The sequence below is a fragment of the Notechis scutatus genome, chromosome 2 (genome assembly GCF_049901735.1).
Source record: "Notechis scutatus isolate UNSWTSFEM ecotype Mainland chromosome 2, rNotScu1.2, whole genome shotgun sequence".
Lineage (NCBI taxonomy): Eukaryota > Metazoa > Chordata > Lepidosauria > Squamata > Elapidae > Notechis > Notechis scutatus.
This window is the reverse complement of record NC_142010.1, coordinates 256,652,220-256,678,150: the sequence shown is the minus strand read 5'-3', so window position 1 is coordinate 256,678,150 and position 25,931 is coordinate 256,652,220. Positions and strand designations below refer to the sequence as shown.

The 25,931-nt window shown below is 41.3% G+C and overlaps 1 protein-coding gene across 4 annotated transcripts in view; it reads right to left on the bottom strand.

The window, feature by feature from the left end:
* Window positions 1–25,931, bottom strand: part of MYO5B (myosin VB) — a 330,775-nt gene that overhangs the window by 43,021 nt on the left and 261,823 nt on the right. For 2 of the 4 annotated variants that reach the window (XM_087958648.1, XM_087958649.1), the window contains exons 25-29: window positions 24,893–25,012; window positions 22,723–22,860; window positions 15,009–15,074; window positions 8,489–8,728; window positions 3,388–3,488 (exon numbers count right to left, since the gene is read on the bottom strand). In XM_087958648.1, the coding sequence (XP_087814774.1) occupies window positions 3,388–3,488; window positions 8,489–8,728; window positions 15,009–15,074; window positions 22,723–22,860; window positions 24,893–25,012 (665 nt within the window). The remainder of the gene's footprint in view (window positions 1–3,387; window positions 3,489–8,488; window positions 8,729–15,008; window positions 15,075–22,722; window positions 22,861–24,892; window positions 25,013–25,931) is intronic. The other 2 variants (XM_087958650.1, XM_087958651.1) reach the window with 1 other exon arrangement.

Here is a 25,931-nt window from a genome sequence, read left to right as displayed (position 1 = left end):
CCTGTTCTGTTGTCCTGTCCTGTCCTATCCTAGAACTGAAAAATAGGACCTCAGGTTACAGACCTCACATATGACACTTTAATTCATTCTAAGTGGGGGAGAAATTCCCCGCTGTCCTGGAATATAGTCATAGAAAAAGTGTCAGATTGATCAATAAATGTATCCCTTCATAACCTGAAGGCTTGACGACAGAAGACATTAAACACACACAATTCACTTGGAGTGCAAACTTCCACAGCTGCAAATGGTTGAACCAAGGGATCATTTCAAAGGAAGCCCTCTGCATGGGGACCTAAAGGCTTTGCCAGTTTGGTCTAGTGGTTAAAGCACCAGGCGAGAAAGCCAGAGATTGTGCGTTCAAGTCCTGCCTCAGCCACGAAAGCAGTCTGGGTGACTTTAGGCTAGTCATTTTCCCAACCCACTTTGTAGGGTTGTTGTTGTGAGGGAAATAGGAGGAGAAAGATATGCTGGATATGCTGTTTGCAAAAATAGTAAAGATGGGATAGAAATAAATAAAAATTCTTGTGTTGGCTTCACTCTGGCCTAGCAACCGCATCCACAAGCAATCTGTGTCAGAGAATGAGCTTTCTCCTCCTCATGTAAATTATAGGTGCCAAAAAAAAAAAAAAAAAAATAGAGTTGTGGTGAATAGCACAAAAAGCTATTTTGTGCATCCTGTTTTGTGGATTAGGGATTCATAGGAAGAAGCTGTGATGGGAAAAAAAAAGCTTAAAGTGATGGAAATAAACTATAGAACGAATGCCACATGAACCCTGGCCTGGAACAGAGAGGTTCCCGCTAACAACTTGGGAGAAATAACTTGAATCTCCCCTCTAATGGGGTGGAACTAGGAAACAGTCTTTTAAACATTACAAAGCAGTGATTGTTAAGCATAAGTACGCAAATGCTGAACAAGGTACTGAAGATCAATTTGGCCTATCAAGAAAAAGGCCTGGCAGGGTTCCTCAACAGGCTGCAAGGAATCAGAATTGCAGATTTGACTCTCCCATTGTTTGCAAAATCTCTCCTAAAATTCCTATTCTGTAACGAAAGTGACTTAAGAAGGGTACCATTAGTATTGATTTCAACAATAGCTCAAATTACAAACAGGGAACAACTGTAACAGCTTGGCCCCTATTAAATAAATGGAAAACCGGTTCATAATTCCATTGATCAATGAAGAACTTCTTGTTGGAGGCATGACCCTTAAATCTTTTCTTTTAGATGAATATTGCCTTGCTTTTTTATGAGATGACCTGTCACAGTAGTTCATTTATATCTTATTAGACTGCAGGAGATGAGAGGCTAGCAGGGGCCCACATGCAATAATAACTAAATTGTTTTAAAGAACTGCAATCTATTCTGCCTTAAACATCAAGCTGTTCAGTTCCATTCCAAATGAAAGTTTAATGGCAGCAGCACTTAGACTTATATACTGCTTCACAGTGCTTTACAGCCCTCTCTAAGTGGTTTACAAAGTCAACCTATTGTCCCCAAACTATCTGGGTCCTCATTTTACCCACCTTGGAAGGATGGAAGGCTGAGTCAACCTTGAGCTAGTGGGAATCGAATTACTGAATTGCTGTCAGCTGGCAGTCAGCAGAAGTAGCCTGCAGTACTGCATTCTAACCACTGTGCCACCATGGCTCTTTTAAGATAGACAAGTCCAGAAACTCCCAAATGAGTCTATATCCAATAATTATACTGGCACAAGGTTTGCTGGCCCCACTAGTGATCCTATTCGGGGCAATGCCACCCAATAATCGATCGCTTCTTTATTTCCTGTATGCAAAAACAACTGAGAGAAAAAGAACTGGTGAATTCTCCAGACTTAGTTTCTTTCCCTTTCCACCAACACTGACCAATCAGCTTCAGGATTTAATGTCTATTGGGTGGCAACTGGCTAAAAAGAGAGCCAACCTAGGAGTAAGGAGAAATTTTCTGACAGCGAGAACAATTAATCAATGGAATAGCTTGCCTCCCAGGGTTGCTCTATCATTGGTGGTTTTCAAAAATAGACTGGGATGGTATAGGGCACCTGCCTTAAGCAGGGGGTTGGACTAGAAGACCTCTGAGGTTCCTTCCAGCCCTATCATTCTTTAGAGGTAGTCCTTGGATTATGGTAGCAATTGGGACCAGAATTCCTATCGCTAAGTACTGTGGACATAATGCACAAGGTTACATCACCTCATTGCTTAGTGATGGCAATCCTGGCATTCCCTGTTGCTGTTGTAACCTGAGGACTGTGTAGGTTGTTCAGTGAGGACCTCAGGTGACCACAAATTGGGAAGAGGAGGGAGTCCCAGGAAGCGGATCGGCAACAGGAATTGATGAACAGATTCAGTCAATCTTAGTTTCCTTACATGCCACCATTTAAGAAATATCATGGTTCTGAATATATGGGAGGGAGGGAACAAGATCAGTGTGAAAAGACCAGTGGTTTTGACATCATTGTCATATTGCCTAGATTCAGCACTTATAAATCCAGCAGTTAACAGGGCTGTGAATGAGTCTCAAGTCAATGTGAGGGAAAACTTGGCCAGAGAAATGTTTGCAGAGTTGACGAAGATAACAGTAGCAAAGGGATAAAAATATGTGAGCAAGAAGGAGGGAGAATTATAGGCCAACAAGAGAAAAATCAATATATACAAGAGAATGACTAACATTCACAGAGAAGAAATGGCTGGGGACAACTGTAGCTATAGATTTGCTTTGTTTCAGTATTTTACAAGATTGATACCCCAAACGACAATCAAAAGAATGCTAACTGAAACTTCTCCACTTGAAGTAGTAAATGTGGATGTTTTTCAGGAAAAGGTTCCGGGTTTCGTCCTTTTCAAGGTTCTAGGTAAGATCCTTGCTCCAGAAACAGCTAACTTTTAATGTGACTAATATTAATGAGAGAGAGGGAGAAAGAGAGAGAGAGAGAAAGAAGTCTAGTGGTTAAGGCACTAGGCTAGTTAAACTAAAGAAGCTTCTTGGGATGAAAAGTGAAATGTCTTCAAGGAAAAAAACCAAGAAAGGCCAGTTGTCTTTTGAAAAGCACTTTTGGTACACTTAAGTTTGTAAACTGTTCTCCACAGTGAGATTTAAAAAGAATTCAGTTCCTCTTACTATTTAGGATGGTTGCCAGATACTGCAAAAAAGTTCTTCAGAAGTTCCCAACAACACACAAAGATCACGATACGTCTTCAAGAAATAAACAGGAACACCACACATAGCCCAGAGTATAGGTGATGCTTTTGTAAGAGGAAGTATTTCTTTAACAGTACTCACTGTTGATTATCTGCTCTGATGACATTCCTTCCAATTAATTCAAAGTGTTTAAGTGATTTTTAGGAGGGCCCAATTCTAATTTTTCTGGATGGATAGATCAAAACAGCTTACCGATTAGTTTGACACATTCCATGATAGGCCTCAATTGCATCTTCTGGATCCACATGTTTGTCGCTATTGGGCCAGCTGGTTTGCGTCTTGAGGTTTGATTCCTTAAAAAAAAGTCAAAAGATCAATATTTTGCCTCATAAAATTATTGCTATTTTTCATAACATGTTGATTGTGCTGTGCATGCACTAATTTGGGTTTCAAGCACATTTACCACAGCCACAAAATAAATGAAAACCAACAGAAAGCTAATAGAAAAAGCCCAACTAATACAACCTAAAGGAAGTTAAAGAGAAAGAGAGAGAGAGAAAGAGACTGAGGATTGATTAAAAAATCTGGTTTAATTTTCTTCCCTCTCCTCTAAAAATCCTACTTTTTAAAAAGCAATGAGGATTCTCTGTTGAAATATACTAAATAATTCATTTCACAAAATCACTGCTCCCAAATTTAGGAGCAGGAATATATGATACCAACATAAAATCAATGTGTTTGCCAGCTTACAAGGAGAAGAAATCAGTGATAGAATAACACTGGGATCGAAAAGTTTTCCCTGTCCAGTTGTGTTTCATCTCTGTTTCTTGGCCAAGGGAGCCAGCATTGTCTGAAGACATTTTTACATGATCATGTGGCTAGCATGGCTGTACACGAAAGATGCATGGAACATTGTTCCCATCAAAGTGGTACCTATTTATCTACTCGCAAGTGCATGCTTTCAAACTGCTAGGTGGGTAGGAGCTGGGGAAGGAATGGGAGCTCATCCCGTCACATGGTGCTCGGGTCTCAAACCCAGGCTGTCAGCTTTCCAGCTGATAAGCTTGGCATTTTTAACCACGGTGCCTTCTAGGAGGGCTTAAAATTGAAAGTGAAATGGGGAAAATTATAAAATTCATCACAGTACTAGAGGAATTATACCAACTATAGCCAAAGTCATTCACAGAAATTAGTCTTTGTATTAGTTCAGCTGTTGCAGATAGAGAAAAATGATACTTGGCAGAATTTTAGCTAATATTCCTTCCTCCTCTATTCTCCTATTTTTTTAAAAAAAATCCCTGAGATGCAACCCTAAAGTAGAAATTCTGTGGTTTTGTAAAATAATCCTATTAATTCTGCACATCCATCATAATGCTGACAATCTCACAAAGTTTGCAAAAAGCTTTAGAAAAGGAAAATTGTCAATGCAAAAACCGTGCAAGTGTGTGTTTCTTATAAGGATTAACTTTGATATTGCCTTAGGATAAGCCTGATAAGCAAATCAATTAACACCCAATTCATTTTCTTAAACGCATTAGCATTTTTCTCAATTAACAAAATGTTTGCTAACATTTATGTGTGTGTGTGTATGTATGTATGTATGTATATATATCTGCTTATCTCTCCATCCAAAATGACTTTGCATACATTGTCTTTGAACACATCTTTTTCTGATGTTTGTACAGGAGTTGTTGTTATTATTATTATTGTTGTTATTATTATTATTTAAATGTACCTGCATAAATGCCTTTTCAAAAATACAAATTAATTTGTTTTTATTCTCTGGCCCATGCCTTTCCCTGATTAAGACTTTTGAGTCAATGTTTTCCCAACGCAAGTGCTTTGAAATACGAATTATTTTTACTGATGCTTGCACCTCTTTTGAAATTAGTGGTGATGTAACTGAAACTGGTTGGTTAATCAAACACCAGGTTCTTGCCTGTGGAAATTTCTTTACCTTCCACTTCAGTTTATTTATGTTTTGCAGTGCCATCATTTTTTAAAAACCATACTGTCAATGTGCCCATCATTAGATCAGCTGGAGAAAGGCCTTTGGAATATAAGGAACTTCTCCCAAGTGAATACAATGGAGGAGCATATACAGGTGAAACTCGAAAAATTAGAATATCATGCAAAAGTTCATTTATTTCAGTAATGCAACTTAAAAGGTGAAACTAATATATGAGATAGACTCGTTACATGCAAAGCAAGATAGTTCAAGCCATGATGTGTCATAATTGAGATGATTATGTCTTACAGTTCATGAAAACCCCAAATCCACAATCTCAGAAAATTAGAATATTGTGAAAAGGTTCAATAGTCTAGGCTCAAAGTGTCCCACTCTAGTCAGCTAATTAAGCCATAACACCTGCAAAGGGTTCCTGAGCCTTTGAATGGTCTCTCAGTCTGGTTCAGTAGGAATCACAGTCATGGGAAAGACTGCTGACCTGACAGTTGTGCAGAAAACCATCATTGACACCCTCCGTAAGGAGGGAAAGCCTCAAAAGGTAATTGCAAAAGAAGTTGGATGTTCCCAAAGTGCTGTATCAAAGCACATTAATAGAAAGTTATGTGGAAGGGAACAGTGTGGAAGAAAATGGTGCACAAGCAGCAGGGATGACCGCAGCCTGGAGAGGATTGTCAGGAAAAGGCCATTCAAAAGTGTTGGGGACTTTCACAAGGAGTGGACTGAGGCTGGAGTCAGTGCATCAAGAGCCACCACACACAGACGGATCCTGGACATGGGCTACAAATGTCGTATTCCTCTTGTCAAGCCGCTCCTGAACAACATCAGAAGCATCTTACCTGGGCTAAAGAAAAACAGAACTGGTCTGTTGCTCAGTGGTCCAAAGTCCTCTTTTTTGATGAGAACAACTTTTGCATCTCATTTGGAAACCAAGGACCCAGAGTCTGGAGGAAGAATGGAGAGGCACACACTGCAAGATGCTTGAAGTCCAGTATGAAGTTTCCACAGTCTATGTTGATTTGGGGAGCATGTCACTTGCTGGTGTTGGTCCACTATGCTTCATTAAATCCAGGGTCATCGCAGCCGTCTACCAGGAGATTTTGGAACACTTCATGCTTCCTTCCACAGACAAGCTTTATGGGGATGCTGACTTCATTTTCCAGCATGACTTGGCACCTGCCCACACTGCCAAAACCACCAAAACCTGGTTCCATGATTACTGTGCTTGATTGGCCAGTAAACTTGCCTGACCCTTACCCCATAGAGAATCTATGGGGCATTGCCAAGAGAAAGATGAGAGACATGAGACTGAACAATGCAGAAGAGCTGAAGGCCGCTATTGAAGCATCCTGGTCTTCCATAACACCTCAGCAGTGCCACAGGCTGATAGCTTCCATGCCACGCCACACTGAGGCAGTAATTGCTGCGAAAGGGGCCCAAACCAAGTACTGAGTACATATGCATGCTTATACTTTTCAGAGGTCCGATATTGTTCTATGTACAATCCTTTTTTTTTATTGATTGCATGTAATATTCTAATTTTCTGAGATTGTGGATTTGGGGTTTTCATGAGCTGTAAGCCATCATCACCACAATTATGACAAATCACGGCTTGAACTATCTTGCTTTGCATGTAATGAGTCTATCTCATATATTAGTTTCACCTTTTAAGTTGCATTACTGAAATAAATGAACTTTTGCACAGTATTCTAATTTTTCGAGTTTCACCTGTAAACCAGGGGTTTCCAACCTTGGCAACTTTAAGATTTGTCGACTTCCACTCCATAATTCTGCAGCCAGTATGACTGGAATTCTGAGAGTTGTAATCCACAAGCCTTGGTTTGAAATCCATAACCTTGATTTGCCAAGGTTGGGGACCCCTGATATAAACTAAGCTTTTCTTGTAGTTGGGCAACTTCCTAAGGAAAGCACCTGGGACTTGACTGCAGTCTTTTGACAGCAGAAACTTCCATCATGAAGCAGGAATAGAAAAACACCCTAGCATAGCTCTACCTCCGAAGCAGCTAATTTCTTTTTTCCTGAACCAACCTGGGCATCTACTATTTTAGAGCAGACATAAATCTTGGTCCAGACTGGCCCAAGAATCCTCTGCTCATCATAGATCTCCAAATCTTTCAGTTTCTTTATCATGGAGTCAGAATGGCATATTTAAATCCCAAGGGCCAATCTGCTGCTTAATGCAAGAACCAAAATTAAGTATCCCAGCTAAACTTGTCCTCTGCTAACTCGTGGTTTGTCACATATGCTAATTCAATGCTACATCAATAGCTTTGTTTGCTGAAAACCCACTGAAGGCCCCACCAAGTCCAATGGAAGACTAGGAATGGGAAACCTTCTGAGGCTCTTCCACAAACCTCAGAGCAGCTCTTATTCCCACCCTAGATCATAACTTGGAGCTGAGAACTGACCATTTGCTCTACGGATTGCAGCTCAAGATGGACAATAGCAATAGACTTATATACCGCTTCACGGTGCTTTACAAGCGGTTTACGGGGATCAGCATATCACCCCCAACAATCTGGGTCCTCATTTTACCCACCTCAGAAGGATGGAAGGCTGAGTCAACCTTGAGCCTGGTGAGATTTGAACTGCCAAATTGCAGGCAGCTGGCAGTCAGCAGAAGTAGCCTGCAGTACTGCACTCTAACCACTGCACCACTGTGACTCACCATCAATTTCCATTACTGCATTGTTGTCAAGACACAAAAGAAAAGCAAGTAGCATATCATTCCTTTATCTGCCAAAGCTGGATTCAATGTGTAGAATTTTCAAGGCTACATTTGACTGATTTTGGGGGCTCGATGATTTTATCACTGCTTTATCTGCCATATTTCCTCTGCAAAAGCTCTTTTTCCAAAAGGCAGCTGGAGTTTCTTGGGGTTATTTTCCACCTTGAAAACATTTTGCTTCTCAACCAAGAAGCTTCTTCAGTTCAATTCCAGTTCTATCTGACTAGTGAGGAATAGAAAGATCCAGTCAACTAGAATCGAAGATGCTTCTTGAATGAGAAGCAAAATGTTTGGAAAGAAAAAAAAAATCCAAGAAAAATCCAGTTGCCTTTTGGAAAAAGCACCTTTGGGACAATCATGACCTGGATGATTGAAAATCTCCATAGACATTTCCTCTGCCTGTCAAAAGCTGCATTGTTTTCCAATTTATGGGTTTAAAATCAGAAGTGTCCCTCCTTCTCTCTCTCTCTCTCTCTCTCTCTCAGTTAATGCTTTAAAAAAAAAGTGGATGAACAATCAGGTGCTAAACAACGTTGACTTTGCAATTTTACTAAAACAACGTGCACGACAGCCGATAACACGGTGAAAAGAACACACGCACAGTGAGGTACGTTGCACACGCTTTTCTCTTTCGTTACCATATTTCTGCCCGCGTCTTTTTGCTGGGCTGCTCTTATAATCTGGGTCCGGAGAATGAGCACCTCATCCTTCCGTACTTCCAGCTCTTCACTAGCTGACTTGAGCTGATTCAGAAGTAGGTTGTAGGTGTCATGAACGTCATTGGAAGAATTGTTTCGGACCACGCCATCCACCACAGCCTTCCTGAGTTCGTTTAGGTCATTTTTCAGTTTCTTGTTCTCAGATTCTAACTCTTGCCTCTATTAAAAAGGATATTGGAAAAGTGATTCCCGTCCCATACATTTGTATAACTAATGGATGGTGGGTGTGTTTAAGTGTTCGAAACAACACATTAAAAACAGTCAGCTAGATGCAGAGAGCTGGATGATAAAAGTCCAGACAGATGGAGGAGCACATTTAAATTAATGTTTCAGTTCCTCTCCATCTCTTGGAGAGGCCAGCTGGTAAAACAAAGCAGGTGGTGAGAATATACAAACCACATCAAAGGCAAGAGGCAGATTTATCTCCCAAGCGGGCTGGTCTGCTGCTGTTTTGAGTGGACAGCAGTAGGGACGGAATTCTATCAGTTCGGACCGGTTCTATAGAACTGGTTGTTATGATTCTGTGGAGAACCGGCAAATCGTGCCCCTGGCTGACCCCACCCCTCCCCACACAGTCAGTCATTATTGCGCATGTGAGATATTGCTGACTGCGTTGTCCCTGCCCAGTCACTCCTAAAAGGTATTTTCCCCCCCCAACAATCAGCTGTTCTAATGATCAGCTGTGCCGGGATCCCCCTCGCTGTCATACTGCTTCGCCCAGGAGGCTTCCCTGAAGCCCAGAAATGGAGCGTGGGGGGGGGGGGAGCTGTGCCCTCCTGTGCTCCGTTTTTGGCCTTCCTGGGTCCCAGGGAAGCCTTCTGGGAGCAAAAATGCGGCCCAGGAGGCCCCTCAAGGATGGGAGGGGGATGCTGCAAAAAAAACAAAACCCACGCTGACCAAGTCACATGGCCATGCCCACCTAGCCACGCCCACAGAACCGGTTGTTTAAAAATTTGAATCTCACCCCTGGACAGTAGTGACAACAACACGACATTCAGAAGAATCCACTGGTGATCACCGTCAGCAAGTACAAAAAAGGACGACAAAAATTTGAGCTCTTCAAAGTCACCATTGTTTGTTTGCACTTGGAAAGTAGCCAGAAGGAAAGCTTTGGTCTGAGTCTTAAGTTTTTCCTTCTCTTGATACAGACACTCTTGAGAAATTGCTTCTCAATTGTTGAAGGAGACAAGGGCATCACTTTGTTTGGCCCTCAATGGATTAATTTTCTCCAGTATTGAGGAAACTTCACTTAATTGCCTCTGCCTTGTTTAGGGGCAAGTGAGATCCGAATGTGCCAGAAATCAAAAAGGAAAACCCATAACATTTCATGGCTGATTGATTTTATATCGCAGCTTGTTAGAGACATGATAGGAGAAGGTACAAAGAAGAGACAGAAAAGGAACCAGGACGATTCCATTGACTGAAAATTCAGCATGCTTTGTTCTTTTCTTTGAATTACTTCCATCTCAGCTGTTATTATGAAAATGATCTAAATTAAAAACTGATCCCCTGGCTTGTTTTTCTCCTTATTTCTTTAGTACAACATTGTAAAGGCGTAAGACATGTGGTAAAAACTGATTTCTAGAAGCCCTCTAAGTCGAACAATTCAGAATAAAGCTGGAAGGGACCTTGGAGATCTTCTAGTCCAACCCCCTGCTCAAGCAGGAGACCTATACCATTTCAGACAAGTGATTGTCCAGTCTTTTCTTAAAAACCTCCAGTGATGAAGCACCCACAACTTCTGAAGGCAAGCTGTTCCACTGGTTAATTGTCCTGACTGTCAGGAAGTTCCTTCTTAATTCCAAGTTGCTTCTCTCCTTGATTAGTTTCCATCTATTGCTTCTTGTCTGGCCTTCTGGTGCTTCAGAAAATAAGCTGAAATACTAAAATACTGCTATCATGTCACCCCTAGTCCTTCTTTTCTGTAGACTGGCCATACCTAATTCCTCCAACTGTTCTTCGTATGTTTTAGTCTCCAGTCCTTTAATCATCTCGGTGTCTCTTCTCTGCACTTTTTCCAAAGTCTCAACATCTTTTTTGTAACATGGTGACCAAAACTGGATGCAGTTAATTGGTTAAAATGCTTTTAGAAAATAACACTTCATTGATCTACATATGCTTTGGAGGATTTTGCAAGACCCATGAAAACTCTGATGATCATGAATCTTTGTTGTTTTTGCTGCAGAGATATTACCTTTAGTCCTTTAAAAATGCATTACTGCCTAAGTGAGTTTTGCCAATTAAGTTTTCATCTTCTATGATCACCGAAATTCTGAGCAAAACTTAGCTTCTTTCACAAAACTTGATTTCCCAAGAGCCTCACTTTTCATTTACCAATATTTGAAATGGATTTCTCTCTTCTCTCTCTGATTTCTGTAAAATAATTTGAGTATAAGTAGTCCTGAAGTTGCAACTAGGACTGGAATTTCTATTGTAAATTGTTGCAGTCATAAATCAAGTCAGACCCAATTTTACAACCATTTTTATGGGGGTGGTTAAGTGAATTATGCCTTTGTTAAGCAAAACCAGAATCCCCAATGGGTGTTTTTTTTTGCTAGAAACTGATTACATGATTGCAAGATGCTCTATTTTCCAAAGCACCAGAGGGCAGGACAAGAAACAAAAGGATGGAAACTAACCAAGGAAAGAAAAACCTGGAATTAAGGAGAAACTTCCTAACAGTGACGACAATTAACCAGTGGAACAGCTTGCCTCCAGAAGTTGTGGACGCTTCATTAATGGAGGTTTTAAGAAGAGACTGGACAATCGGCTTCACTCCACTTCTCTTCATGTATGTTCACGGGTACCAATCTTTTTCTTTTGGTTGATTTCTGATCTCCTGTTTAATTCTTTCCCCATTAATTCTAGAAGCAGCACCGACTATTTACCACATTTTTCAGTTTTAGAGCTTTTGAGGCCTGGTGACTGCCTGGGCAAGTCCTTGCAGTTTTCTTGGCAAGATATCAGCAGTGCTTTGCTATTGTCTCCTTCCTAGGACTGAGAGAGAGGTCCTCAACCAAGGCCACCCATGTGGTTTTCTGTCCAAGGGTGGGGGGGACGACTAGAACTCACAGTCTTCTGGTTTCTAATCTGTTGCTTTAATCCAGGGGTCTCCAACCTTGGCAACTTGAAGCCTGGAGGACTTCAACTCCCAGAATTCCCCAGCCAGCAAAGCTGAGAGGGAGTGATTGGCTCAAAGTCATCCAGCTGGTTTTAATGCCTAAGATGGGACTAGAACTCACAGTCTCCTGGTGATTGGCTCAATGTCATCCTGCCAGCTCTCATGCTTAAGGCAGGACTAGAACTCACCATCTCCTGGTGATTGACCCAAAGTCACCCCACCAGCTTTCACACTGAAGATGAGATTGGGAGTTCTGGGAGTTGAAGTCCTCCAGGCTTAAAGTTGCCAAGGTTGGAGACCCCTGCTTTAATCACTGCACCAAATTGGCTCTTCTCACTTGCAAGATAGAAACTTCCTATTCTTATTTGTGTGGAAAAGCAGGGGGGGAACGCCAGTGAAGAAAAAGGAGGCTATTGATTTACTCCCTCCTAAACTTTTATTGTTTCTGAAGAAAACAATTTACCAATGACCTCTACCCACTATCTTGACGTTTCCTCAAAGGAAAAAAACAAATACTTTCAAATTCCAAGCACTTCTGCATTAATCATGAGCATTTTGTGTGTGTGTGTGTGTGTGTGTGTGTGTGTGTGTGTGTATGAAAAAGTTCAAAATGCAATCATTTCTCTGAAAACTGTTTATGTCAGTGAAAAATAAATAAGAAGAAACGGCAAATTCTATTTATGCCTTAGTCCTTAGGGAATTTTGCACACAAAATGAAAAAAAAATAATCCGTAGGTGATAACTTAGGAAATGGACTATACTGACAATTTTCTGCAGTCTGGGTCTTCCAGATGCATTGAAATGAGAATTCAAAGAGTTGAGAATGGTTCCAACACGTTTGGGAAAGACTAGGCTACCACCTGTCTTGCCTTGATGTCTAGTGGTTAAAGCATCAAGCTAGAACAGGTGTCTGAGTTCTAATCTCACCTGAAGTATGAAAGCAAGCAAGCTGACTTTGGGTCAATCACCAGGAGATGGTGAGTTCTAATCCTGCCTTAAGCATGAAAGCTGGCAGGAGGATATTGGGCCAGTCACCAGGAGACTGTGAGTTCTAGTCCCATCTTAGGCATTAAAGCCAGCTGGATAACTTTGAGCCAGTCATTCCCTCTCAGCCCAACTCACCTCACAGGGTTGTTGTTGTGGGGAAAACTGGAAGAGGAAGGTGTATGGGATATGTTTGCTGACTTATTTGTAAAAGTAATAAAAGCTGGATACAAGTAAATAAATCATCAGCATCTCCAAACCGGGGTACAAATTATCCCTTACCCAAAACTTGGGATCAGACTCCTGATCTCTCTACAGCATCGTTTTGAGATTTCATCTCCAAAGTTATTCATTTCCACAGGTATTCAACCCTCTAGCTCAGGAGCCTCCAACCTTGACAACTTGAAGCCTGGAGGACTTCAACTCCCAGAATTCCCCAGCCAGCAAAGCTGAGAGGGAGTGATTGGCTCAAAGTCATCCAGCTGGTTTTAATGCCTAAAATGGGACTAGAACTCACAGTCTTCTGGTGATTGGCTCAATGTCATCCTGCCAGCTCTCATGCTTAAGGCAGGATTAGAACTCCCCATCTCCTGGTGATTGACTCAAAATCACCCTGTCAGCTTTCACACTGAAGATGAGATTGGGAATTCTGGGAGTTGAAGTCCACCAGGCTTAAAGTTGCCAAGGTTGGAGACCCCTGCTCTAGCTTACAAACTATAACCCAGAAGAACATTAGTTATTAAGATTTTTAAAAATCCCATTTTTGATAATAGGGGAGGTTGAATTGTGGTGACGGCCTCCTGAGTCAAAAGACCGAGTCTTTAATAGATTAGTGTTAATGTTTTTATTCAGGATTCCCGATTCCGTAGGAAGACTGTAGGGTTGTGTTTTAAATGTATTGTAGATTTTTAATTCCCATTCCATATTGGAGAGCCCTACTGTGCTCCAGATTGGTAGGTTGTAAATTAGAAATAAATCCTAGAATTAGATGCTCAGATTTCTTTATTCAAAGTAACTTTGGCAATGGCTGGATTCAACTTTTCTCTCAGAAGAGAGATGCATGCCTAATTTATTAATTAATTAGTCCCAATTAATTCCTTTAGGTCTTTGTATGTGATACTGCAACCGTCCTTTCTATGAGCCTGGTTAATATTCAGCAGTAACATTTCTTAAGAAGAACAGTAGGAAATTGACAGTCAAGGAGAACATGTTCTTCTGGCTGAATACAACCGATAAGAGTTGCTATGTGACTTTCCTTTTTTTATACTTTCTTTCAAGGTCTCTATAACAAGAAGAAACAGGTCTAAGATCCAATTGAACGATATATTTTTTACCAAACCAACTTGGTATCCTTCCTAACATTTAGTCAAATTCTGAGATAGAATAACTTGGAATCCTAGGCCTCAGTTGTGGCCCAAAAATTCTGGAATAGAGATTTTGGACCTATCCACCTAAAATTTTCTTCCATTATCCAACAGAACAAAAAATAGAGGGAAAAAAATCCCTTTCAAACTCCAAACAACACCTTTCTATATATTCAGGTGTTATGTTGCATTTGGTGTTTAAAAATGGCAAGAAGAACTTTTTATTGATTTTTTTTTTTACCCATTCTGAATATCTTACCAAGGAGAGGTCCAACCCAGAAATAAAAAGAAATTTCCTGACAGTGAAAATAATTAATCAGTTGAAAAACCTGGTTCCAGACATTGTGGGTGCTCTGACACTTGAAGTTTTAAAGAAGAGACTGGACAGCCATTTGTCTGAAATGGTACAGGGTCTCCTGCTTGAGCAAGGGGTTGGACTAGAAGACCTCCAAGGTCCCTTCCAACTCTGTTATTCTGTTATTACAGCTTGGTCTCTAATTTTGCAAGCTTTTTTATTTCCCCGTCTAGTAATATTATCCAAGGAAAACATCCTTCTACATGCACGCATCCTAATTCCACTCCCTAGCCAATTATACCAACCAATAGAAGGGTACAGCCTGTTGAATTACAGGTGGTCCTCATTTAGCAAATGCTTTCTTTAGCGACAGTTCACAGCGATGAAAAAGTAACTTTCTGACCAATCCTAACAATTATGACCTTCGTGGGTTTATAAAGCAAAGGAAACCTGAAATAAGCTTCAATTCAGAGTAGTTGAAATCTAAACAACACTGCCTTCCCCCAATTCAAGAAAAGGAAAACTATAAGTTAGTAAAGTATGACCAGATATTAGAGAATGCTCCTGCAAGAGAGATTTATAAAGACTGATAACAGTAAAGCTCTTTCAGGCTATTAGTATCATCACCAGATACCTGGCCTTTGGGGGAAAAGCTGGTTTGGAGATTTCTTTTACCTTCAGACTGTTGTATGCGAGATCTGTATCTCGGTCCAAATCCATTTCATTCTTCATTTCAATTACCTAGATGGGTTAGGAAGACAAGAAGAGAGACATCTGGTTTGACAACAGGTAACGGTAGATTTCTGCTTGCAGGCCTTACACTGTCTGCCATAGACAGCACTCTGATCATGAAAAGGATATTGAAAGTAAAGGGCGTTTAGGAAACAGACCAATCAGAGGACAAGAAAAACAATGGTGCGAGATAATAGAAATACAAACGAAGGGATTTCCTGATTCCTCATTTTAAGTACAGGTAGTCCTTGACTTACAACCACAATTGAGCCGAAAATTTCTGTTGCTAAGCTTGTTGTTAAATGATTTCCCCCCTCCCCAATTCTACAACCTTTTGTGCCACAGTTGTTAAGTGAATCACTGCAGTTGTTAATTGAAATACACGATGGTTAAGTGAACCTGGCTTCCCCATGGACTTTGCTTGTCAGAAGGGAAACACATGACTGGAACTGAACATACTCAAAACCATAGAAATGGTGGTAGACTTTAGAAGACACCCTCCCATACTACCACCTCTTACAATACTAGACAACACAGTATCAACAGTAGAGACCTTCAAATTTCTAGGTTCTACTATATCACATGACCTAAAATGGACACCTAACATCAAAAAGTCATCAAAAAACACACAACAAAGACTGTTCTTTCTGCGCCAACTCAGAAAGCTCAAACTGCCCAAGGAGCTGCTGATCCAGTTCTACAGAGCAATTATTGAGTCTGTCATCTGCACCTCTATAACTGACTGGTTTGGTTCTGCAACCCAACAGGACAGACACAGACTTCAGAGGATAATTAGGACTGCAGAAAAAACAATTACTACCAACCTGCCTTCAATTGAGGACCTGTATACTGCACGAGTCAAAAAGAGGGCTGTGAAAATATTTACAGACCCCTCACATCCCGGACATAAACTGTTTCAACTCCTTCCCTCAAAATGACGCTATAGAGCACTGCATACCAGAACAACTAGACACAAGAACAGTTTTTTCCCGAATGCCATCACTCTGCTAAACAAATAATTCCTTCAACACTGTCCAACTATTTACAAAGTCTGCACTACTATTACTGTTAATCTTCTCATCACTCCTTATCACACATCCCCTCCCACTTGTGACTGTATAACCGTAACTTTGTTGCTTGTAGCCTTACGATTTTTATTGACTGTTTCCTAGTATGATTTGATTGCTTATTGTACCCTATGACTATCATTAAGTGTGGTACCTTATGATTCTTGACTCTTGACGAATGTATCTTTTCTTTTATGTACACTGAGAGCATTTGCACCAAGACAAATTCCTTGTGTGTCCAATCACACTTGGCCATTAAAGAATTCTATGACCCCAGGACACTGCACTCGTCATAAATATGAGTCAGTGGCCAAGTGTCTGGATTTTGATTCTGTGACCTTGGGGATGCTGCATTACTTGTAAGTGTGAAAAATGGTCATAGCTCTGTTCTGTTGTAACACTGAATGGTCACTAAACAAATGTTTGTAAGTCAAGGGCTATCTGTATTAACATTGGTGGCTCAGTGGCTAGAATGCCATATTGCAAAGTACTTCTGCTGACTGCAGTTCAATTCTCACTGGCTCAAGGTTGACTCAGCCTTCCATCCTTCCGAGTTGGGTAAAAATGAGGACCCAGATTGTTGGGGGCCAATAGGCTGACTCTGTAAACTGCTTATAGAGAGGGCTGCAAAGCACTATGGGATGGCATATAAATCTGTGCTATTATTATTGCTTTATAGAAGTTGTCCAGAAAATCTGGTTAGTTTTGTGTTGGAAACTACCACAATGTTACGTACGCTGATATAGAACTGATATTTCATAAAAATATGTGCCAGTATTTCTATTGTATTGCAATCTTTTACTGGGTGGAATATTCTTAAATTGACCCTCAAGAACTGCTGCTGGAAGACCATTAACATCATGAATTAGATTGATTCCATGAACTCTTACACTACTGTACTTGGTTAGTCTTTAATCTCTCTGTATAAAAGCAAAATACCACTCACGCATCATCACAAAATCTACAGAACCGTAAAGCTTACAAACTTGAAATTTGACACGCATGTTCTTCTTGGCTTCTAGGTGCTCACTAAGAAAGGATTTTTCAAAATGACCATCAGAGCATTAGTACTTCCTATATTATTATTATCAACACGCTCTGATGCTAAGGAGTTCTACTCCCCCTCCCCACCTGAAAAGAAATCTGTTCCAAATCAAAACACGAGGAGAGGAGTTTCAGTTTCAGAGCACCAAGCAGCTCTAGTACAGAACAGTTGAGCTAAGCCACACCCAGGCTCCTTGCTGTCTCCTTCTTGTTCACACAGCAAATACTGTTTCAGTTTCCAAACAGCCCTCAACTCTCTCTCACACTGACAGGATGCTATCCAGATGAATACCGATGGATGCTGGTAGGCAGAGGCAGAAATTTCCCCCCCTTTATTTTCCTCCCCCAAAACTAAGCCCGACCACATAGTTTCATAGCAAAGCACGGGTATCGAGCTAGTATTATATAAAACTCTACTGCAACTGACCCAGGAATGTGATAATCCTTCTGGGATTTTAGAGTTAGAGTTACGAGTTACTGCAGAGTTACGTTCAGTAGTAGGAAACCTTCAAGCCTCCAATTGCAACTACTCTAGCCAACACAGCCAGTTGCCAGAGTAGGGCCTACGATGATATCTTGAGTTCTACAACTTCACACTTCCAATCCATTTGATTTTCTGCAACGGAGCATTTAAAAGTTGTGGGGCGTTTTCCTTTCCAGTTTCAGCTGTTGTTGCTTCTGTTTGTCAACATTAATAAAAAATGCATCACAAAAAGAAGTGGAAAGGCTGCTCCCCAAGGACTCCGGTTGTGATGAGAGTTCTGTTAAATAAATGATTCTTTTTTTGCGCCAGAAAAGCCCAAAACAAAGCAGAAGTGACTGATGCGTAGGACGAGCAGAACTTCTAAAAAGCGCGTCTCCCAAAAGAAAGGGGTCAGCCACTGAAGGAGAAACTTGACTAGTGGAGGCTGGAAGGTAGTAGAGCAGAACTGCCACCATCCATAACACGTAGCAAAAAAGGACATTTGCCTTTCACGGAGAGATAAGAAATCTGGAAGGAAGCACACAAGGACTTTTTCTTTTTCAGCCTGTCAGCACCGATTAAGAGGCAGCAGACATTCTGAGTGGAGGCAAAGCTCTGGTTTACTGGATTCCCAAGAGACGTTATATCAATTCTGGAGAAGCAAATGCAGGTTGTCAAGAACCGTCAACCCCAATTTACTATCTGGCCATTGCAGGGAAAGGTGATGCTACAGGGGGTGAGCCCAGTGGACTTCATCTTATGAAACTGCTATGCCCAATACTCTCTAAGTTGCCCCTATCTTGTCCCTTTCTGGCACTTTGGGATTGCAAACTGTGGTGTTGTGCCTGCACATCCTGTAACTGGAAATCCTGATACATTTGGAGAGCCCAGACTAGAAAAGTTCCGTGGTCTTTGCTATTGCTGCCAATAGACGATCACCCTAACAAAATCTAAGGGGTGGCTGCTTCTGTTCTGACCAAGAGTTCCTGAGAGCATAATTAAGCACACACCTAGTCCAAACAACTCTTGTTTTATTTCATCGCTGGGAATTATGTTCATTCCCAGCCCTTAATGAGTCCCGAACAATCTCTCGAGATGAGCACCCACTTTTATCTCCTTTCAATTGCTGCCAACAATTAAAGTGCCAAATTAACTGTAAAAAAGCCAAAAGTACAAAGTCCACACAGAGCTTCAAGGTTTAATCCAAACAGAGCAAACGACTTTGCTTCCTGCAAAGGTTTCTCTACCTTTGCCCTTCCTTTATACCTTATGGGAGGGGCAATCACCTCCCAGCCTTACTCCTGAGTCGCCCCTTTTGTTTCAGCTGCTCTCGCCTTCAAGCAGCTCTGCGCACACGCGCACTGGGAACAGGCTCCCCGTGTTCCTCTGCCTCGCTGCTGCCAGACTCTGGAGGCTTCGGTGTCAGCACACAATTCCCAGATGGCCCTGGCCCCATCTCTGCATCTGATGCAGGACCCTCGTCTGAGTCCTCCCCAGACTCCCGGACTGGTCCCCATTTTTCCCCACTGTCCGATTCCGCTGCCGTCTGCACAGGCAGACGGCGAACCACAACAGCTTCTTTCCATCTTTTCTCTAGAGAGAAACTACAGCTTAACTCTGTTAAGGGCTGAAGCTTAAATCTGCAGTCTTCTGCATTAAAATGATGGCTTTTTCCACGGAGTTGTAGCCACTTCCTCCTGCTGTCAGAGTTGTCATCAAAGCTGTGGCAAGGTAGACAATATGTGATGTTATCGAATTCCATTGCTTATTCCTTCTATTGAAGTAGACTAGCCCAAGGTTTCCTCCATTCTTCTCTCTTCTGCCCTGGTAGACTGGTGGAAAGTCCTGGTGAGCTCACTTTTTGCATTTTCTTACTCTCAACCTTCTACATGATATATCACTCAATTCACAGTGAAATAAGCCCCTAAGTAAGGTTTTTCAGAAGTAGCTTGCCACAGCCTCTTTCTTGGAGCTGATCATTTCCTATTTGGAGTTGATTGGGGGAGATCAGATCACATTTGGGGGCATCATAAAAAGGACACTGTAAGAGAACATGAGCAAATCACTCAGCCGTCTTCCTGCCTTTGGCAGGACTAGAACTCACAAGTCTTCCAGTTTCTAGCCTGAGGCCTTAACCACTACATCAAACTGGCATAGTATCATTTGAAAAAGTCCTAATACAAATATGTCTCAGGGCTCACATAATACAAATATCTCTCACGGTTAGGTTACTGATCAACAAGCCCGCGTTCGAGTGCTGCTGCGTGACGGGGTGAGTTCCTGTCATTCGCTGCAGCTCCTGCCAACCTAGCAGTTCAAAAGTGTGCAATTGCAAGTAGAGAGATGGGTACCATGTTAGGATATTGAATTCACTAGCTGGAAAAGTAAAGTGTACAATAAGTCAGGACTCACAGTTAGAGAGTGCTGACTCATGAATGAGGCAATCTACGCTGTGATTGGTTGCTGTAAGTATAAAGGGGGAGTTTTCCTTTTTTCCCTTTTTTTCCCCTTCTTCTGGGTGTTCTGTAGATTGATTAATTTACCTCATGATTTCCTGTGTCCCTGACTATCTTCCTTTTCTGGATGATGACAAAGACTGCTGTAACTTTAAATGTTAAATATATTTATATAAAAGACTACAAGTTTGTGTTAGTGTCTCCGACTTCATCCGGACAGCTGCTATGCAATTCCCTGACATGCCACCTAGTTGGGCACATTAAGAGGGGCATGAAAGGTGCTCCCAACCAGGTGTCTCCCAGGCAATGGTGATGTCACCGGCTAATCCTTTCAACCTGCAAGTGCCTTGGTGCTTCTGACATGAATGCAAAAAAATTAAGATGCCAAGAAATGCAACCCAACTTTGACATGGAATCTTTTTTAAGAGAACTCCAACATGCTGGAAATGAACAAGACCATAACCCCCTATTTACATAGCTCTTGCAAGAACAGCTGAATATTTCCCTTAATAAAATTCTGCATCTGAAAACTCCAGCTACTGCAAAATTTAACTGTAAGAAGCAGAGCAAGTACTGGCATTCAATTTGATGCTGCCTTTTTCATCACCTGGCCTCAATCTATCAAGAGCCAACGCAAGAGTCAGATCTAAATTTCCCAATGGCCAGGAAATACAATTGGTATAACTTGGATTTCATGACAGCCAGGGAATCATGGCCAAGCTCATTAACCCTACACCGAGATAAATCATTTCAATAGAGACTGTGCATTCCTGCCCAGAAGACGCAGCAATAGAACTCACGGTCATAATTCTGGATGTATTTCTAACCAACACTCACAAATCTAAAGTGTAGGCATCTCAGGATGCAGATATTATGGATGGGGCAACAGGGAAGAAAAGATCTCTCCATATTATAAAAAGAACAAGCATCTTCTCAACTCCTGCAATAATATTCTGGAAGAAAAACTTGGTGAAAAGAAAACTCTTCAGGGGAGAGAGATGCTGAGGTTGCTAACATATTTCAGTATGGAGCTTACATTTACAGTCTTAAATGGGGCGGTTCCAAGTATACCGGAATGGCACCATTAGATTCAGTTCATTTTGTACCCTGTACTTTTAATCTTGGTTGCTACAAAAGGCAGTATTGCACCAGTCTACTGAAACAATCTGAGGGGATGGCAAAACTCTTTCTAAAGTGCCAGTTCTCCAACATTTTGTAGAAAATAATAATAATAAACAGCAGGTTAGGATATTTGACCACTTTCAATTATAAGATTTCTCAAACGTTAATATCCATTTCTGTTCTATGCTCAACAGTAATCTACACTGCATCCATTTTCTATTCTGGGCTCAATGGGGATTGCAAATTCATAGTTTTATTTATTTCTCACAAATGAAGGCAAATTCTATTTATCAAAATCTGAAACTGCCCATCTCCCTGACATCATCCAAATATAGGAGTGACATGAAAAGCAATTGCTACTTTGGAATGAAGCATAGAGGCAAGATAGGTTATAAAGTAAGAAGTGAATCTGCAAAAAAAAAACCCGGTGAAATGCAATTGTTGATGTAGCAGGCTCAGCCGGAGGGAGGTGTCAAATACATCATAAATCATGAGTTCCTGCGTGCCCACAAGATCTAAGTCCACTCCACCTTGAATGCCTCTCATATTTCCCGCTCATATCTCAACTGTTAGTTGGCCAGATTCTTGTAGAGAGCTTGCAACAAATCTTTATACTCAGTTGAATGAACTACCTGAATCTCCTGATGTCCCCAGCACTTGACATTGGATCCTTAAACAATTGTCTCTCATCATTTGGGAATTTGATTTTCAAGACATTTTTGGATCGGGATGCAAAACTCATTGCTCCTCCAAAAGCATATTGACACTTTCTAGGGTTCCTTTATAGGTAGTCTTTGACTTATGACCACAGTAGGGACCAGAATTTGCTAAAGGTGGTTCTTAAGTGAGTTGCACCAAATTTTACATTTGGGGGGGGGGGGCATGGTTATTAAGTGAACTGCTTTAGTTGCTAAGTGAATCACACGATTGTTAAACAAATCTGGCTTCCCCCATTGACTTTGCTTTTCAGAAGCCACATGGGAAGGTCACAAATGGTGACCACATGACCTCAGGATGCTGCAACTGTCATAAATACCAGAATTTTTCTCACGTGACCATCAGTGTGAGAACTAATTGTAAGTCACTTTTTTTTACCACGGCTGTAACTTCAAATGATTGCTAAACAAATGGTTGTAAGTCAAGGTCTATCTTTATTAATATTTACAACCTCACTAAGGGAAATAAATAATTAAAAGGTCGGCTGTTGTGGGTACTTATCCCCAACTGCTCTCCTTCTATAATAACTACAGGTGATATTATGAACTCTCCCTCCTTCCAGTCATACAGCAGGCAACCTTGGAATGGAGTTCAGGACTAGAGGGAACATGTTGAAATGTAAAAACATAGCAAAGTTTCATTTCCCTTAATTTTTAGAGGCATTGTTAAATATAAGACGGGGGTTTCTTTCACTACAACATGTGGTTCAATCTGTAAGCCCACAATACACATTTTAATTTTTTTTTCCAGACATGCCTATGGTAAGTCAACATCAATTCTGGCTCTACCTGGGGTTTCTTGCTTTCATTCTCTTTCTTTTCCAGCTGAGTCTTCAACTTTCTTCTCTCCTGTTCAAGTTCCCGCACTCTCTTCTGAAGTTTTAGGAAGAGGCTCATGTCCATGGCTGCCTTCTCCAAGCCAACTTCCTACGGAGGAATATAGGAATAGCTAACTATAGGAAAGAAAGGTAAAGCAACGGAGAAGACACCAGCTCTCTGGAAGCTTGGAGAAGGTGTTGCTCCACTGAGAATCATTGAGAACGACCCACAAATAAGCAGAACTTATTTGAAAAAGAATATGCAGTTCAGTTTTCTTTTGCAAAACGGGACTTGAAGTAAAAATGGTTGTGTATCTTTGAAGAGGCAGTTTATGTGTCTCTAGATATTTCAACTCTTTCTGGCTAAACAGGGAGTCCAAAATGCACCATGCTCCAAACAAATGTAATAGGTGACTAGGACAACATTTCCAATATGGGGGAAGGCTTCCCAGACCTGTTTGTATCCTCTATAATTCCTGTGAGTCATGGTGGCGCAGTGGTTAGAATGCAGTACACTGCAGGCTACTTCTGCTGACTGCCGGCTGACTGCAATTTAGCAGTTTGAATCTCACCAGATTCAAGGTTGATTCAGCCTTCCAGCATTCCGAGGTGGGTAAAATGAGGACCCAGATTATTGGGGAATAGGCTGACTCTGTAAAACTGCTTAGCGAGGGTTGTAAAGCACTGTGAAGTCTAATAAGCAAATAAGTCTAATTGCTATTGCTTGTGGTATTACTGTGGTCTCCTATGTGTAGGAGGAAATTTAAATGAGGCTCATACACAACAAAGTTGTGAAAGGACCTTAAGAAAAGTGTTGTGTATGTATGCAAGAAAAGGTTTCATGTGTCATGTGTGGCTTGGGACCAGGTCACTTTCAGGACCATCTCTCCTCCATGGTGTTAACCCATTCCTTTAGATATGGCAGGAGGTCCTTTCTGGCAAGAGAGTCCCATCTGGTGCAATATTCCACTTTTAAGATGTGTGGACTTCAACTCCCAGATCTCCCCAGCCAGCCATGCAGGCTGAGGAACTCTGGGAGTTGAAGTCCATATATCTATACCACAGTTGCCAAGGTTGAAAAACAAAAGATCTAGTTGCAGGGGTCCAAACTTGGCTGGCTGAGGAATTCTGGGAGTTAAAGCCCACAAGTATTAAAAGTTTGGAATCTCCTGATTTAGTGGGTCCCAGGAGGAACATCTTTTCTGCTGTGGCATCCAGCTTTCCGCACATCATTTCCCAATCAACTTGCCCCAGTTCAGCTGAGCTTTCATAAGGCGTTAAAAACTTAGCTTTGCCATCAATCCTGGGGCCTTGATATAGTGCAGCTGAACCTGCTTTTTGTTTATATTGATTTTGAAGTGATTATTCTTGGGTGCTATCTTACACCGTCTTGTGTTATTTATGTTTTTAATTATTGGTTGTCTTTTCATTCTGTTTTAAAACAGTGTTGTATGTGAGATGAGTGGCCATATTAATTAAGTGGGTCGCAATGGGATTCTAACCAACGCAAGGCAGAATTTCACAGTTTCAAGGCCAGGTTTGACAAGAGAACCAAAACATGGAGGAACTCTTAAGTAATTTTAATTCACACACTAGCTTCGTGTGTGCAACTTCAACTGTAGAAGCTTTTTAAAAGATCTAGGATATATTGGAACTTGACACTTGAATGCCTTGTGTGTAAACATTGCAAGAAAAGAACTTATAACTCTTTGGAAAGCAAAGCTATATAAATATATCCCTAGGAAATGCTGGCCTTTCTTCTAAAAACATTATTGCTTATTGTGCTCTATGTACAGCTTTGAATCTCTAGGAAAAGCATTCATTTAAAACAGTAATCCTCCATAATTGGCTAATTAAAAAGAAACAAAACCGGGACCGTTTCTCTCAGTGCAAAGCTGAGGTTGTAATGCTTGCTGCTCCAGGATTTTATCTTCTGTTCAATCGTATAGCTTAAGAACGGCACTTTCAAATCGCCATAGTGGGTTTAAATTAGATTTCTTTACCTCGCCATTTTCACCAGGTTGGGTGAGAACTGGGGGTCGTTCAGCACAGATAAAGAGGTCACCAGAGATAACATGGATGGCAACCACATCTACTTTTGCCTCTGCAGGAGAATTTCTGTTTTATTTCTATTTCCATACCTCTATCTGCTGTATTGCATCCTCCGTATCGCCTATCTCAGATGTAGAAATGGATGGGTAGTTGGAATCCGATTCCAAGCTGCTCTGGTTTGATGGGTTTCTTCTGTGTCCTGGGCTTTGCTATCCAAAGGGCAAAACTGTGTTAGATGGACTTAGAACTAAGACAGGCCAATTAGTACTATAACGAAGATTGATTTAAAAAAAAAAAACGATACACAAGAAAACAAGCCTTTGATGAATGCATAAATTTGTGTGCCAAGCTTTGAAATTCAGCTGCCAAATAGTTCACTTACTGACCGTTCAAAGTTACAATGGCACTGAAAAAAAGGGGCACGACCATTCTTCAGCTATGAGCTTTGTGGCATCCCCATGGCCACATGATTAAAATTCAGGTGCTTGGCAACTGGTTCATACTTACGACCGTTGCAGTGTCTCAGGGTCACGTGATCACTTTCTGCACCCTTCTGACAAGCAAAGCCAATGGGGATTCCAGATTCACTATACAACCGGGTTACTAACTTATCCAGTGCAGCGATTCACTTAACAACTGGGGCAAGAAAGGTTGTAAGATGGGGCAAAACTCACTTAACACATATCTCATTCAGCAACAGAAAATTTGGGCTCAATTTTGATCGTTAAGTCGAGGGCTAAACCGTAAAGCTGCAACTGGGCAATTATCAGGGGTGGGATTCAAATTTTTTAACAACCAGTTCTGTGGGTGTGGCTTAGTTGGTGGGCGTGGCTTAGTGGTCATGTGACTGGGTGGATGTGGCCAACTCAACATCATTCACATCGAGGCACGCATCTCCTCGCCTAGCTTCTCGTGACTGTGGGGATGCTGCAACAGTTGTAAGTGTGAAAAATGGTCATGTCACTTTTTTACAGTGCCATTGTAACTTTAAATGATCACTCCACACAAGCAAAGGAGGGGAAAAAAACTCCAGAGAAGTTCCTGAGACAGGAAGTCTAGTCCTGCCAAGAACGTAATAAGGGTTAACAGAGAGGCAGTTTCTGTAAGCAACACCAGAATGTTTCCTTC